This window comes from Urocitellus parryii, chromosome 13 (genome assembly GCF_045843805.1).
Source record: "Urocitellus parryii isolate mUroPar1 chromosome 13, mUroPar1.hap1, whole genome shotgun sequence".
NCBI lineage: Eukaryota > Metazoa > Chordata > Mammalia > Rodentia > Sciuridae > Urocitellus > Urocitellus parryii.
The window spans coordinates 61,422,196-61,439,171 of record NC_135543.1 but is presented as its reverse complement, the minus strand read 5'-3'; the positions used below and the strand labels follow the sequence as shown (position 1 = coordinate 61,439,171).

The 16,976-nt window shown below is 44.7% G+C and overlaps 1 protein-coding gene across 1 annotated transcript in view; it reads left to right on the top strand.

Annotated features, from left to right (window-relative positions):
- Twsg1 (twisted gastrulation BMP signaling modulator 1) overlaps nt 1-16,976 on the top strand; it is a 35,864-nt gene that overhangs the window by 7,350 nt on the left and 11,538 nt on the right. The window contains exon 3 of the mRNA XM_026381778.2: nt 13,824-13,923. Coding sequence (XP_026237563.1) covers nt 13,824-13,923 — 100 coding nt within the window. The remainder of the gene's footprint in view (nt 1-13,823; nt 13,924-16,976) is intronic.

Genomic DNA, 16,976 nt, shown 5'->3' with positions numbered 1-16,976 from the left:
CATGATCCATCTTCCTCCCACGTGGAGCCTCAGTCTTGATGTTTCTGGACTCTGGTGGGGTCTGACTTTCCCATCGTTCTCCCCAGTTGGTCTCTCTGTTTTAGATTCCGTATCTTGTCCTTTTTAAAATGTTTGCCCTCATCTTGTCGTGAGGTGCCTTCAGGTGGCTTGCTCAGTGGGCTGTGTGGGAAGTCCATTGGGTGGTCCTGCCAGCTGGGAGTGGAGTTTCCTCTCGGGTCACACACAGGGAGGGTCTGCCTGAGTGTCTATCCTGCTGGCATCCCACATTGCTGGTGAGGGGTCAGTCCAGCTTGTTTCCTGCTCTCTGTGTGGGACTTGGTTGGTTATTTCTCCTGGGAGCCTCCCTGCCACCTCTCTGCCCTTGACACGGTGAGAGGCACCCTACAGAATCCTGGCCAGCCTCGTGGGGCTCAGTTGAGCTGAAGACTGTCAAGTGCGCGTGTGTGCATGCTTTGTCTTCTGGAAGGCTGACTGGTATGTGTTGAAGATGGAAGGATCCATCTAGGTCAGATCTTTTTAAGACAATTTTGTTGAGATGTAATTCACACTATAAAATCCTCCTGTGCACACATCCGATCCAGTGGTGTCTGGTGTGCGCGGAGTTGTACAGCCATCACCACGATCTAATTTTAGAACATTGTCATTACCTTAGAAAGACATCCCACACACAGCACCCATCATTTCCTGTCCCCCCACCCCCCATACAAGACTCTTTGGGATGTTGAATACACTCGAGTCCAAGAGTGTTGCTGCGCCTGGTTCCTGTCTCTGAGCATCCTGTTGGGGGTCCACCCACGATGTAGCATATTGCAGTGCTTCGTTTATCACCGTCAGGTGCTGCGGAGAGTTGGGTCGTTTCTCCTTTTTGGTTTGGGATAATGTTGCTTTGAGCATTCATGTATGAATTTTTGAATGGATATCTCTTTTTTCCAGTATTGGGGATTGCTAGCCACGCCCTCCACCACTGAGCTACATCCCCAGTCCTCGGTGTACCGTCTTCTTTCTCTTGAGTGTGTACCTAGGAGTGGAGTTGCTGTGTCCCGTGGTGACATTTTGAGGAAATGAGGGTTTTCTTTTTTTTTTAATATTTATTTTTTAGTTGAACACAATATCTTTATTTATTTATTTATTTTTATGTGGTACTAAGGATCGAACCCAGGGCCTCAAATGTGCTAGGCGAGCGCTCTACTGCTGAGCTATAACCCCAGCCCCCCTGAAATGAGGGTTTTCAAAGTGGCTACTCTGGGTGAGGATCCGACCCTCAGCCTTACCTACGCTTGTCTTTGGGGGTCGCAGGCTCAGTCTGTGATGTTGTGATCTGCGAGTCCTTCCTGCCAGGGAGCTGAGCATTGTTTCACATGCGGATTGGCCATTTGTTTATCTTCTTCAGAGAAATAGCTATTCAGTATCTCTGCCAATTTTTAATTAGATTGTCTTTTTCTTGTTGAGTTGTAAGAGTTCTGACTACAAGTACCTTATCAAACAGAATTTTCAAATATTTTCTCTCATTTTATGGGTTGTGTTTTTACCTTCTTTTGGTATCATTTGTAGCACAGAAGTTTTAGTTTAGTTGTTTTTGTTTTGTTTTGTTTTTCCTTTTGTGGTGCTGGGAATTGAACCCAGGGTCACACACATGCTAGGCAAGCACTCTCTCAGGTGCCTTTTAAATTTTTATTTTGAGACAGGGTTTCATTAGTTGCCCAGGCTGGCCTCGAACTTGACATTCTCTTGCCTCAGCCTGCCACGTACCTGGGATAACAGGCATGAGCCACTTTGTCCAGCTAAGTTTTTAATTTTGATGAAGTCTAACATATCTAACATTTTGTTGTTGTTGTTGCTTGTACTTTTGATGTTATATATAAGAAGCTGTGCCTCATCCAGGGTCATAAAGGTTTGTTCATATACATTTTTTCTTCTAAGAGCTTTATAGCCACAGCTTATACATTCAGGGCTGTGGTCTAGTTAGTGTGGGCTCAGTCAGATATGTGCTGGGAGGTGGTTCCAACTCCCGTCTTTTGTATATGAATATCCAGTGTCCCAGAACCATCTTTCCTAAGTGTATTATCCCTGCACCCTGTTCAGATCTTTGTTTGTAAATGGGAGGTCTGTATGTTTGCAGGGCTTTACAGGCAGGAGGGCTCACCTGGGTCGGGAAGCCCCTAATCCAGGAGTGTGTCCCCCCTCTCTGAGGCTGGTTGTTTCCCTGGAGAACGCACTGGTGGTTTGATTTGCTTGCTTGTGTTGATTGGCTGCTTTCCTTGTTGTGCTTGGTGGCAGGTAGATGGCCCACAGGTGCCTGGTTCCCTTCTTTTTGCTTTAGCATGGGGGCAGCCTGACTGGTCTAATGGAAACCAACTTTAACACCCTCTTCTAGCCCTGGTCTCTTCAGTTAAAGAGCAGATTAGGTATTTTTATTTCATATGCCAACAGTTATTACCTGGGGTCTGTCTTTGGACCTCTTGGTGGCTTCAGGGGATTCCTGGGAATTACATTCAGATTGAGTGTGTGCAGTGTCCTGGGAAAAGATCTGTAGCCTTCAGGGGGTTTCCAGAGTGGTCAGAGGCCCTGAAGAGGTTAGGAATTGGTGCAGCCTTGCTCTCACTGCCACACTGGGGTCCTTGTTAAAATCCACCTTTCATAAGACGTTTCAGATGATAATAGCTTTCCCTTAAGCTTGCTTTAATTATGGACAGAAAGGACAGACATAAGGGGGGAGATGAAGCACTAAAGACAAAGAAGCAACACATGAGTAGCATAAAGGAAACTTGCCTCTTAGAGAATTTAGAGTTTCTTTTTACTGGTTTGGTTTACAGCCTCTGTAGTGATGAAATGATGTTCTGTGAGGATACAGTAGAACATGTGTGTGTGTTGACCTTTCTACACTCATGAAATAAGCAGAAAGTTTCCCTGGAAGCTCATAGTTGTGTAAATATTTGTGACCAGCACAGTTGCAGGGCAGTAGTCATTCCTGCCACTCCTACAGGTTGCTATGCATAAGGGTGGTCCCTATGTAAATATTTATTTTGTGCTTCTGATGGGAAAATTTAAATATCAAGAAAATAAAACTGTTGTCTTGGTGTACCCCTTGCTCACATAATGAGTGGTTTAGCTAATCTTGTTTCAGAAAAATAATTGGTGATGTAGGATTTTTCTTCTAAGAAGATCTTTACTATTTTGGTGCTTTTATAAAAATAACTTTTAAAGTTTGGATTGGTATTATGCTCTACTGTAGTGTGCCAGCTTTCCATTCTTGTGACAAAATGCCTGAGATGATCAACTTAAAAGGAAGAATGGTTTGTTTGGCTCATGGTACCAGGTTTCGATCGGTGATTGCTTGGCCTTAGGACAACATAGCACTTCACAGGCAGAGGAGGCCTGCTCGCCTCCTGGTGGCCTGGAAGCAAAGAGAGAGGGAAGGCCAGAGTCTCAGTGACCCCTTTGCAGGCATGCCTCCAGTGACCCAGCTTCTTCCCACTGCCCCGCCAGAGGTCTCCCACCTTCCCATACGGCCAAGGTAGGGACCACGATGGCTTTGGGGGACATTCCATACCCAAGCCATAAGCCTGGTAATCTCCAGGCCCATTTTATTTTAAGTGTGGAAAAGCCCATGTTGAGTTTTAAGTGCTTTTGGCTAATATTTATGCTCATCTCATGGGAACTTTCAGCCTGCTTTCCAGGCCCCAGGGAGTGCTGGTCCTCTGAAGATGCATGCAGCACTCCCCTGTGCCACGTTGACACTGGCTTTCTCATTCTAAAATTAGTTATTGAATCTTAAGTTTTCTAAAGCATGTTAGAATTTCAGAATGCTTTATTTCTTTTTAATGATTCTAGTTTTAAAAATGTATTTTCCATCAAAAATTGTGCTTTATTTGTATACAATGAATTAAAGAGCATTTTGCTGTCATGTATAACTGAATGAATGAATGAATACATAAATAAAAGAATGCAAATATTTTTTAAAAAGTGTATTTTTCCTTAGGTTAAAATTTTAAATAGTTCAGGAATCTTTAAAGCTTTCTTAATTACAATGAACTAAAAAGTTGACTCTCTCTTCCAAATTTCCTTCTCTTCCTTTCTCCTTAATGCAGATTATACTCCACATTACTCTATGGCAGTTGCTTCACTTGTCACTGACCACTAATACTTTTGGCTCATAGTAGGAAGTGCCTTCCTACTATGTGCATGGCGTTAGTTTCCTGTGCTGTTCCCAATCGCATGTTTCTGCCTGTGAAAGCCATGTCTTGAGCCCCGTTTCCCTGCTCTGCTTCAGGTGACCTTCGTGGAAGTCTCGGAACACACAAAGGCAGTTAGTGTCTAGCCTCATGAAATTCAAGGAGGAATGCATCACTGCTTCCCCCTCTTATTTCACCAGCTGGAATACCTGCTAAGGTGTACAAGTAGTGGTCAAGGTACATTTTCACCGACCACTTCACCTGTTGGATTGGTGTGTTAAAACAAAGACGAGGATTCACTGGTGCATGTGGAAATGTTTATGCTTACACAAGAGGGAAGACCGTAAGTAGCTGGTTTCCACCCCGAGCTTGGGCAGTGATCTACATGTGATCTATCCATCCCATGAGTGCCCCACCTCATGCACTGGGTAATTTTAGAGAAATGCATGGGGCACCTCACTTTCAGCTTCAGTTTCTTTTGCTAGGTTTGTGCAAGAATTGGTGCCAGTCGATACAGTCAGGTCTTCGACCTGCTTGTGTGAGCTCCTGTGCACCTGCATTTAGCCAGGAGGATGGATTCTTTCCCCAGCTGGTTCACTTAAGTGCTGGTTATTTTCAGGGCAGAGTTTATAGAGAAGATTTTGAAGAACAATGTGATGGAGGTTGGTTGGTTTTCTGCCCCAGGTTGAAGGTTTGCGTGATGTCTTCCTAGAGTCTTAGAATGGCAAGCAGATGTGTTAGAGCCTGGTGGCAGCTGTTGGTTCTTGAGTAAGGGCTAATTCTGGAAGGATGCTTTGTTACATGCCTGTTGGGCCTGTGAAAGTGTGCAGCAGCTGCAGTGCAGATGTGACCAGCATGCTAAACCCACTGACCACCTTCCTGTTGATTGAGGTTGAGATACTGCAAACACTGGGAGTATGCCTCGTCTCACAAATGAGGATCGCAGTCTGTGTTCTTGTGTACCTTGCTATCTTAAGAAGTCATATACGATACAAGCAAATTAAATGTTTGCCCTTGTAAAATAATTGCTACTCAAAAATTCAGAAAACACAGAAAAAGTAGCCATTCGTAGTCCTGTTCTCCAAACCCAGACTTGGATTCTGTTGAGGTGACTAACAGTTGTAGTGTATACACAGCCTTTGCCACTAGTGTTTTTCATCTGGATTGTTTTGTGTTTCTTTGTTTTAAAAATAGTATTTGTGTAGATTTTTAAAAGCTCTGAGTTTAGAGACCTGCTTTCTACATTGTTTTCTGTTGTACCAACAGAAGAATTTAGATAAGTTTTGCATTTAGGTAAGTTCTGTGCTTTACAATTCAGGTTTATTAAAAAAAAAATAGCTAATGGCTAAACCACAGTGTACCATTACCGGATTTTCAGAATGAAACAAGGTATTCCCTGATCTCCCAGAGCACCGTTTTTTCCCCTTTTTCGGTCATGTTTATTGTGGTATAATCCACATGCTTTACAATTCCCTCTTTAGGGGTATAGTTCTGTGATTTTTGACAAACATATACTCATATAAATGCTACCAAGGTCAAGATAGACAAGATTTTCAGCCCTGTAAAAGGTTCTCATGGCTCCCTCCTTTTTGCAGTACTGGAACCCTAACTCAGGGGTGTTCCACCACTGAACCACATCCTCAGCCTTTATTTTTTATTTGGAGACAGTCTCTCTAAGGCTAGCCTCCAACTTGTCATCCTCTTGCCTCAGCCTCCCAGTGGCTGGGAGTACAGGTATACACCACTGTGCTCAGCCCTGCACCCCTTTGTAGTGGAACCCTCCTCCCCCTCCCAGCCTCTGCCCTGGCAACCACAGATCTGACATTTGTCCCAACTGTTTTGTTTTTTTTTTTCCAAGAATTTTATGTATTTGTTTGTTTCCAGAATTTTATGTATTTTTTGGAATCCTGTGGATTCTGTAAGGCTTCTTTCATTTGGTAGAATGCTTTCGGGTTCTTCCGTGCGGCCGCTGTATCAGGGAGTGCTTTCTTTTTTGTTGGTGCATGTGCCCCGTTGGTGGGGTGTGTCTCATCATTCATTCATTTACCATCAGATGAACTGGGATTGTTGCAGCAGCCAGGCCACTGGTGGTCATGAGAGAGTGAAGCTGGTTCTTGCTTTCCTGTTCAGTCTTTGTGTGGACCTGCAGGTTGTTCTCGCCAGGTAGATACCCGGGCGTGAGACTGATGGGTCACCAGAGCATTTGGTATTCTTTATCTCATTTGGATGCCAACATCTTTGAGGGAGAGTCCAGCAATACCAGTCCTTTCCTGCCTGAGCAGCTGAGAGTCAGTGTCACACGCTGCCACTCTGGGCTAGGACTTGAAACCCCACCCTGGACATCCAGGTCATTTGCTCTTTTGCTTCCAGTGTTTCTCTGTTGTGACGAACACATCAGGTCTTGGCAACAGTTAGAGAGTGCAGTGTTTACCAAAACCGAGCCTCAGAATAAACAAGATCCTTCCTCAGGTTATTAGCTTCCCTGTCTCACCTAGAAATTTGGAAGTTCATACAGTAAACATTCTCATAATCTAGTCTTAAATCAATCTCCCCAGAAAATGTGTTTTGCATGGAGATCTCCCTAGAATGTAATTTGTATATGGAATAAGATTCCTCTCCAAAGTCAATTGGATTGTTACATAAAATTTCTATCTTGTGGCATTCAGAATGAAATTCTTTACATGGTCGCCAACCTTAAGAGCATCTAGCATAACGCTTCCCACGGCACCCCAGCTCTGACATGCAAGAGCAGCGTGGGAGGAAGAGCCAGTGTCACGGCCGACCAACTGAGGTAGTGCAGCCTTGGAGCCCCAAGCCACTGGGGAAGCAGATGCTGCTTCATTAGCTGAGAGGAGTGAAGGGGCGTCAGGGGCGTTGAGCACTTCGTTCCAAGTGCCTGGCCTTGCAGGTCAGCTAGCCTCACCCTCTCCTGGATTTGGGCAGCAGCCCTCCAGGTGTTTGCAGGGCTGGACCTGAAAAAGGGCCTGATTACACAGCCTGCAGGACAAACTGAGGCAGTCACTGGGCTCCTGCCCAGTGACAGCAGGAGTTATTGAAATGTTAATGAGGAGGGAGCTTTATTCTTCTTAAAGAAACGGGGAGATCTAACCATCACTGGGGTCGGTCCCAGCCACTTAGTAATTGAATGTTGATTTATAAATGTTGTCATTTGCATTTGAAAAATGAAAATAATAACTACCTTAATTTGAGCTTTATGAGGTTCAAAATAGTACATGTCAACTCTGAGCACATGTCTGTAAGTGGTAAGTGGAATCCCTCCAGAGCCTGGGGGCAGTGGTGGGTGTCAGTATTGGAAGCTCTGAATCAGTCTTTATTTTGGACTTCTGTGAACTTGGTGTTTGGTTTGATCAGATGTTCCATTCAATTGAGCAGGACCCAAGCTGAGCCATAGTGGGGCTGGTTAAATGTATAAATACATTTCCTAGTCTCAGCTCTGCTGTATTTTCTGTTAAATGGAGACTTTGAAAGGCAGTAAGGATGAAATGGAAGCTGGCAGAATGTTAGAGAGTTTCCTAAAGAAGAAGATGGCCAAATGTGGGAGGGATTCACAATTTAAGGACTGTTCCTGAATTTTTGGCACAGTGGGTTGCACATCTCTTAAGTTATGTTGACAAACTTTCATGATAGTGAGATGCTTATTTTTCTTAGATCAGGATATATGTAATCATTATTTTGTTGGAAAGTCCTGAGACTTCATCAGCATGGGATGCATCTGATTGTTTTGTTCCCATCTTCTACCCTTGTACATATTTCCCAACATCTTATAATTTCAAAAAGTTTTTTTTAATTTTTTTATTTTGCAAAGCCTTAGTTTTTGGCTGGAGATATAGCACAAGGCTTTGGGTTCAATCCCCAGCACCACCAAAAGAAAAAAAAAAAAGCTTTAGTTTTTGTTTGTTTGTTTTTTTGTTTTTGTTTTGGGGGTGTCTTGTTTTGAGAGGGAGTCTCATCATGTTGCCCAGGCTACCCCAACTCCTGGGCTCAAATGACCCTGCCTCAGCTTGGCAGGGAGCTGGAAGGTGCCGCCAGCCCCCAGGCTTGCTTCCTGTTCTATCCACCTTGCTGCTCATAGAAGATCGCTTGTCCTCCTAACTGGAGCAGCTAGAGGTGGCGTGTCCTTGGCACATGTCTTAAATGGAGTACTTTTGTACTTTTCCATAATCCTTGATTCAGCAGTTATATTTCAAGTTTATTATTGGGGTCTTTTTTTGTTTGTTTAGTATTTTTGTTGTTGTTGTTTGTATTTCCAATATTTGAGTTCAAAACACTTTACAAATATTTTCTCTATTTAGGAACATTCCTCCTAGCCACAGTTTGCTTGCCGTGAAAACTCTTGCAGTGTGTTTCCAAGTGTGTTTATGACCAGTTGTTAGTCAGTCAAGCTATGTTCTGAGGCATGCAGGGGTGGAGGAGGGAATCATGTGGTGCGCTACTCCTGCTGCCCCGTAATTACTTACCTGTGCAAATTCAGGGTTTCAGAGTGTTTCCTACTTTAAAAACAGCATTTTGGAAAGCAAATGATCACAGTCTATTTTTGCTTTCTTGATTTGCAGAGAGATTTTTGAGATCAAGAAGCCGTCTGTGAACTTGCTTATATGATGTTTTCCCCTGCAAAGTGAGAAGTGCTTTTGAGAGTGGAAAAGGCTCAGATGCTCACCAGGAGGTTGGGCTGGGGGCTTGTTCCCATGTCCAGATCTGAAGTGCACATTGCCAGGAGCTGTGAGGTGCTGCTCATGTTTGGGGCTTATTCACTCACATTGCTAAATTTTATCTGATTAATTTGTTTTATTAAGACAAAGATTTTTTTTTTAATCTTACCTACAGTAAGGCAGAAAGAAGGAGAAATATTAGTGAAGTGTTATGAGAGTGCTGTGTCATTAACAGACCAAACCCATTGGTGTCTGTCCACATGTAGACATCACCTAACAGCAGATTCATGGTTACATCTCTCTCACCAGTGGCAGTTCACTCAATAGGCATGAGTCACTTGGTGATCACCAGCCACCAATCAGGTTCTTTTATTCCAATCTCAGTTTCTAATATCTATAACACTCAAGTCACACGTCACACTTCACACAATCGTATACTAGGTTACAGAAAGGCTAAGAAAGGGTTAGGGTAACCACGTGGGGTTAGAAGGCCCGAGAGCAGCTATGTAGGTGTCAGATAAGACCAGGAACCAGCCAATGGACATCTTCAGGGCACAGAAAGCCCAGGATGTGCTCTAGGCAAGGGTCCTGACTGCAGGTTCGGTGTCTGGTGGAGGTGTCAGTCAGCTTGGGGTGGGCCATACGTGGTGATCACGGGCAGGAGAAACCGCATTTTGCTGAAGTCCAAGGAGGGTAGGAAATCAGAGGTTGTTTACTGTATCAATTTTCCTGAGCAAGGTTTGTGACTAGTGATCAGGGGACGGGGTGAAAGTGTTGCTGTGTCTAATCTTGGGGACGGGGATGGGGTGAAAGTGTTGCAGTCTAATCTTGGGCTTCTTCTTTATGGGCCTTGAATGAGGGGTTCACATCTGGTGAGGTTTATGTGATTTGGGAGGTTTACGTGTCCAGGTGCTCCTGAGTTTGGTAAGTTGGCACATTTATTAATTTGTGCCTTATGGTAGCAGTTGGTGGCTATTTACTTGTACAAACAAGGTGTGGAGTCGTTCTGCCTTGACACTTTTACTCAAAACTGAGTAGCTCATGGCAAACTAGTGCTTTACTAGATGGAATCACTCAAGATCAGACACAGCCTGACAACTGGTGTTCTACACACCAAGGGGTCACTCAGGGCAGGCACAGCCTGAGAACTGCTGTTCTACACACCAAGGGGTCACTCAGGGCAGTCAGAGCTTGAGAACTGCTGTTCTGTACACCACAGGGTCACTCAGGGCAGGCATAGCCTGAGGTCTGCTGTTTTACACACTATGGGGTCACTCAGGGCAAGCAGAGCTTGAGAACTGCTATTCTACACACCAAGGGGTCACTCAGGGTAGGCACAGCCTGAATACCGCTACGGGGCAGGCACAGCCTGAGGACTCCTGTTCTATACACCATGGAGTCACTCAGAGCAGGGCATAGACTGCCCTCATGTTAAAGAAGTAAAGCCATATTTCTATGTGTAATGTACATTAAATTTTATTTTAATTTTTTTATATTAAATTTTAAAGGAAGCTTTATTTCTTGCGATTAAGTGGCAGCCTTTATAAACAAAAAGCATCAGCATCCTTAACTAATGGTGTTTTAAAAAAAGTGTTCACCCAAAATGTTGTCCTTCCAGTGATAAAACAGGCAGGTTTCATGGAGAAACCAGTCACATATTTTCAAGTAACTTCAAGCTTGTAGTTTTGTGTTGCTTTGCTTTGTTGTGCCAGAAATCAAAGCCAGGGCTTCTCCATGCTGGGCGGGTGCAGACATACAGCTGTGCTTCTCAGTGAGTCCCTACCCTTTTGCCCTCTTTTTCTTATTTACTTTCATATTTATCTATATATTGGAGGAGGTGTTCGTTGGGAGCTTGGGGTTTTGGGGTGCTGAGTCTAGAACCCGGGTCCTCACACATTTGCAGCACGCATTCTGCCACTAGCTGCCCCCCAGCCCTGAGACTTTCTGACAGCCCAGCAGAGTTCCCTTGCCTCTGCAGTGCGGGAATGCAGCCCGACCTGCAGTGGGAGCTTATTGTCCTTTGTATGTAATAAGTCACAAATGCTGACGTGGTACTAACAAATTAGTTAGAAAATAGTGCAGGTGTTGATTCCTGAAAATGCTGTGTGTAGCTAGGGAATTTCTAGAGATGAAAAAAGGAGTTAAAATCAGTGTTGCAAAACAATGTCATGTTAGAATTACAGGCTCAAGTCCAGTGATCTGGAACATAATGAGATGAATTAATAGGGATAAGTATTATGTTCTATGTTTAAATTTTAAAGGCACCATATTGACTTAGAGAAATAAGGGTTATATGGCACTAGTTAATTTTTTAAAATATGTGCTATTAGTAGTATTTTACTAGGTCTCAGTTTTTTAGAATATTGTTGAAATGGTTTGAAAACAGCACAGTTACTAACAGCATCTTTGTACCCCAAACAAGCCATCTAATTTAGGCTACTTCAGTTATGAGAGGCGGTGCCCAGAATCCAGCAGGCCAGTGGTTGCTCCGCTCCTCCTGGCTGTGCTAGGCTCTGACGGGTGGTGGTGGTAGTTTTTTCATGGTGGCCTTAGGAAGAAAGTGCTTGCTGGTGGCACAATCAAGGTCATATCATGGGAGGGTCACACTGTGGGAGGCCTGACCCAGGACGAGCGGGCAGGGAGGGAACACGGCCTTGCTGGGGTCAGTGGGGCTCTCTGGCTGGACGTGACTCGGGTGCTGAGAGCATCTCGCGGGGTGAGTGTCACTTCCCTGCTGCTGTCTCCCCGTAGACAGCTGGAGCTGATGACCAAGGGTGTTTTCGGTGGACTAGAGCGCAGTGGCCCCTCCAAGGACTGGACCCGCGAACTGGTGCATCTCCAGGAGCAGGGCAGCCTTTTCCTCCCCACCCCCACTTCTTGTGACCGAGTGGCCTCCCCACTCAGCTTCCCATCAGCCCCCAGTGAAGCTCCTCAGGGACTGACAGACATCTGCGTCCCACTTCCACAATCTGGGAAGAGAATGGACTGCCAGTGACCACCTGCTTTCTATCAGTGCCAATTATTTGTAGTCTGGAAGAAGAAAGGTCACACAGTCTAAATGATTTCTGAGAACCCAGGAGGGTGGCATCCAGACAGTGTGCAGGTGGCGAGAGGCGGGAGGGGCTTTGTGGAGAGAAGGTATGTTTGGGGGCAGCCAGTGGCAGGGGCTTAAAGAGCAATCTCCCAGGAATCAGACTTCAGTTCAACTTAGGGAAACACTTACTGAACCAGTGGTGGCACACATCTGTACTCCCAGCCACTCAGAAGCCTGAGGAAGGGGGACAACAACTCAGGCCAGCCTTTCAGCAAGTTAGCCAGACCCTGTCTCAAAAGAAAAAGTAAAAAGGAATGCAATGTAGCTCAGTGGTAGGCACCCCTAGGCTCAATCCTCAATACCACCAAGAAAATAAAAAAAGAATGGAAAACATTATTGGAGCATTACAAGTTGTGACAGGCTATTTGGGTTATTAAATCCCTCATCAACTGTTGGCTCAAATGACCACTTGTCAAAGGAACATTACAGAAGAGATCCTAGTCTTAGATGGAAAGATGGTCTAGTTTACCTCTGAAGTTCCTTCTGAGCCTGAGGGTAAGATCAGTTTTATCATAAGTTACTTCTATCCAAGTAGTAAAATTTAATGTTTTTCTTACAGATACATCCAGTATCTCTTAAGCCAGGGAAACCAAGAGGGCTGGGTGGCTGCAGAATCCCATCTCAGTTAGTTCAGGAGTGATGGTCTGGGGACAGGGGGAGGCAGGTCAGGGGCCTCCTTCACAAAGCAGGCTGAATGGTTAGCCCTCGTGGAGTGACCAGCCACCCAGAGGGGTCTGGTTCAAAACAAAGTGTTTCTTGGCTCCCGTGTCTGTGGGTTGGCAGTGTGGGCTTCGTCCAACTGGGTGGAGGCTGCTGCTCTAGGATGACTTCCGGTGGCTGACCTGTCACGTGTCCTCATCCCAGCTTCACAGGACAGCTGGGGAGCTCTCACAGGAACAGCTAGCACTACAGGCTGCTGCAGGCCGAGGCCCAGAGCTAGTGTGAGGTCACTTCCACTGAATTTGTCCATCAAAGTAAATCTCAGGATCACCTAAAGCCAGAGGGGCTGGACATGTCCCTTGATCAGAGGAGAAGCTACTTGTGAAGAAGGGATATAGAGATGGAAGGTCATTTCCACTTTCTTTGTAAATAAGTGCCACAGCAAGCACACCGTTTTAAAGTATTATGGGTCATTAAAAATATCCTGTGTGTGTGTGCATGCGCGCGCGGGTATTTTACTGGGGATCGACCAGGCGTACTTAACCACTAAGCCACATCCCAGCCCTTTTTATTTTTTTGAGATAGAGTCTTGTTAAATTGCTGAAGCTGATCTTGAACTTGCAATCCTCTTCCTCAGCCTCCTAAGTTGCTGGGATGACAGGTGTAGGCCACCATGCTGGGCTCAGAGTAGCATTTTGTAGTAGATGCTTTATTCACATTTTATATATTGAGAAACTACAGCTCTCACCACAAGTTGACTGTTCATTTATATTAATCTGAACAACAAATCGAATACTGAGAAGTATTTTCTGTTCATGAATGGTACTTTGAGGTGGTTTGCAGGTTAAAGTTACAAGTTATAAAGTAAATTGTTTCCTTTGTTTCAAAGAAGATAAAAGTATCTAATATCTCTTCACTGAATCTGTCCAAAAGAAAAAAATTGACTTGACTTTGTAGGCCCTTATGTTCCTGCAAATATGGATTAGGTTGGATAAAAGGTTACACCAAGAGGGCTGGAATCTGGCTAAGTGGTGGAACACCTGCCTAGCGAGCATGAGGCCCTGGGTTCAGTCCCCAGTGCCAGGAAGAACAGTTGCATCAGGAGTAAATTATTATAATGTAAAGATTTGGGGGTTAGTTCTTAAAGAGCAATAACATTAGATAGCATTGTTTGAAACTTTGCCTTTAAATGTCTGTCCCTTCTAGGAGCTCTGCCAGTGCCGGCCCGGCGAGGGGAACTGCTCCTGCTGTAAGGAGTGCATGCTGTGTCTGGGGGCCCTCTGGGACGAGTGCTGTGACTGTGTGGGTAAGTTGCCACCCAGGGCGTTTAGGAGACTCAGGGAGGCCAGGGGGTGGCCCAGTGGCAAGGCTCTCACCTGGTGTGTGTGTGACCTTGGGCTTAATCCCCAGCACCACGGTAGAAAGAGAGACTTCACAGAACAGAAGTGTGTTTTATGTGTATGAATGAGTTGCCTCAGGTATAATAAGCATTTGGAACATTGCTATTACATGTGCTTGTATTGGATCATATTTACATTTATGTGCTTTATTTTTATAGAAAAAGTTCGGGGAGGAGATTTAAAGTGCATGTCCTTGGGGTGTGGAAGGGAGGGACCCAGAGGTAATACTTTTGCTTTTCATTTGAAATCTTCTATACTGTTGAATTTTTTGTAAGAAGAAATTTGTTGCTAGGAACCGTATATTATAAGAAGCATCTAGAAAAATTTTCCAAGATATATTTAAGTCAAACATGTGTATGTGGGTTGATAGAGTGCTGCTAGTGGTACTGAGAAGGAAAACCGAGCACCTGAACCGTGGCTGGGACAGGACACCCCCGCGGCTCCTTCAGGTCCTGGTGCAAACACCCCCTTCTCAGCAGCCCTCACAGGGAGCCGGGAGCACCCGCTCACCCTGCAGGACTGCGAACTGCAGGCCCCTGTGAGCGCTGCTAGCCTGTAAGGAGGAAGCAGTCGACCTTTTGCACAGTTAACTCCCTGTCCGTCCTCACCTGCTCGCTCCCCTCTCGCTGTCCATCCTCATCCTGTTTGTTTTCTGGGGTATTGTGAAGTCCATCATTTCACAACACTACCAAAATACTTTAGTTATGTATCTCAAAAAAAGAGTAATTTTTCTTACAATGTCCAGTGAACAGTTCTTCTTTAATGCCATCTAACACCACGTCAGTCCACTGATGGACTGAAGGTCTTCTGCAGTTGTTTTACCCAAATCAAGAAGTGAAGTCCACTTGCTGTGGTGAGTGGTTGAGGTTTCTTAAGTTTCTTTTTTTCTAGAACAGTTCCTGCTTGTCCCCATCTTTTGCTGTTCTTTTTGAAGGAGCCCATTTGTTTTGATGGGAAGGAGACCTCTTCTGGATTGGGTGGTGGCTTCCTGTGGCCGTTGAACCTGTTATTCTGTCCACTCTGTCCTAGAGGCTGGAAGTGAGGTTCAGGCTTGCTGTGGGGAGGCACAGAGTGCACCTTAGCAGGCAGGCAGCACCAGAGGTTCTGCTTCTGGCGATGCTTAGTTTGGTCAGTGGGTGACAGTGCCATCCTTGGTGATAGGTGGAGGTCCCTGTCGGCTCCCACCTAGCAGTCTCCCCCTGCCCTGATGACCACTGGCTGGGCCAGGCGACCCACTGGAGTTGTCAGGCAGTGACTGTCCATCTCCGTAACTGCTTCTGCAGTTGTCACCAGCTGCGACTATTCTGCGTGGAGCTTCCCTTGATCCAGTGAGTCCCATTGCTTACCTTGAAATAAAGGTGTATAGACAAATGCAAGATAAACAGTAAATCCTTTCTCTTCATGCATTTGCCAAGCACTGACTCTGCCCTCAGATTCCACTAAGGTTCAGTATGTTTTATTTGCTTTTTGCTTGCTTGCTTGCTTTTTTGATGAAGGGTTTGGGATATATATATTTAGTGTTTTATTTGATTGCTGCCATCCCTCCTCCTCCTCCTCCTCTTTCTTTTTCTTCAAATTGCCTCATCTCTAGTTAGTAGGAGTCTTTCCAGATCCTCACAAAGGCCCAGAGTCCTTTGGATGTGGCTTGTTCCTATGGCTTCAGAACCTCCCAGACTCCTGGGATTGCCCCTGGAGCCTTGCCCCCCCCCCCCCGGAAGAATGGTGGTTGGAGATGGCCATCCAGACATTGGGAGTGTTGTGGCTGCTCCTGGGGCCTCTCCTGGCCCTTTCCAGTGGGCAGGCATGATAGGCATGGGGAGGACCTGCTTTGAGTTCTCACTAATTTGGTTTTAAGATAACAGAGTCTTGGGCTGGGATTATGGCTCAGTGGTAGAGCGCTCGCCTAGCATGTGCGAGGCCCCAGGTTTGATTCTCAGCACCACATAAAAATAAATAAAATAAAGATATCGTGTCCAATTACCACTAAAAAATAAATATAAAAAAGATAACAGAGTCTTTATTTCTTTGATTTATATTTCTTTTAAATTGAACTTTTTTGTTCCTGCGTATATGCTTGATTTTTTTTTGTTTAGACCTTTTCTGTGTGAAGGAATTTATTAGAAAAGTTATTTTGACCTTTTAAAATAATAATATATGCTTTTATGTATAATAAATCAATGAGATGATTAAATAAAATTTAAGGTTGCTGATTCTTAAATATTTCCTGAAGATGCAAGCTCCAATACAGTGTTTCAAGGTCATCTAGAATCATTTCCTGAGCAGTTATGGGACCATCTTGACATAAAGTAAGGTTTATTTGTATTCATTTGTTTTCAGTTTTTAGGGGTTGTTTCCTTTTGGTTTGGTTTTTGGGTTTTTAAAAATAACTTTATTTTATTTATTTATTTTGTATGTGGTGCTGAGGATCGAACCCAGTACCACTGAGCCACAGTCTCAGCCCCATTTTGGTTTAGTTTTATGTTTTGGGTTTTTTTTTTTTATTTTGGGGGTGTGTGTGTGCATGTACATGCTCATAGCTCATGCCAGGGATTGAATCTAGGGCAGCTTAACCACTGGGCCACACCCCCAGCCCCACCCCCTTTAAATATTTTTAAAAATTTTTTATACCTTTATTTTATTTATTTTTATGTGATGCTGAGGATCGAACCCAGGGCCTCACTCATGCAAAGCAAGCGCTCTACCCCAGCCCTGCAAGCCTTTTCTTTTATTTTTTATTTTGAAACAGGGTCTGAGTTGCTGAGGCTGACCTTGAGCTTGTCATCCTCTTGCCTCAGCCTCTGTGGTCACTGGGATTACAGGTGTGTACCACCATGCCCAGCTAGCTTTATGTTTTGAGGATATGAAACCTGTACAAGAGAACCAAGCCAAACGCACACAGCACTGGTTAGATAGGGGCTCATGTCCATCTTTGTCACCTCTGCTCTGCTTCCTGCCTCCC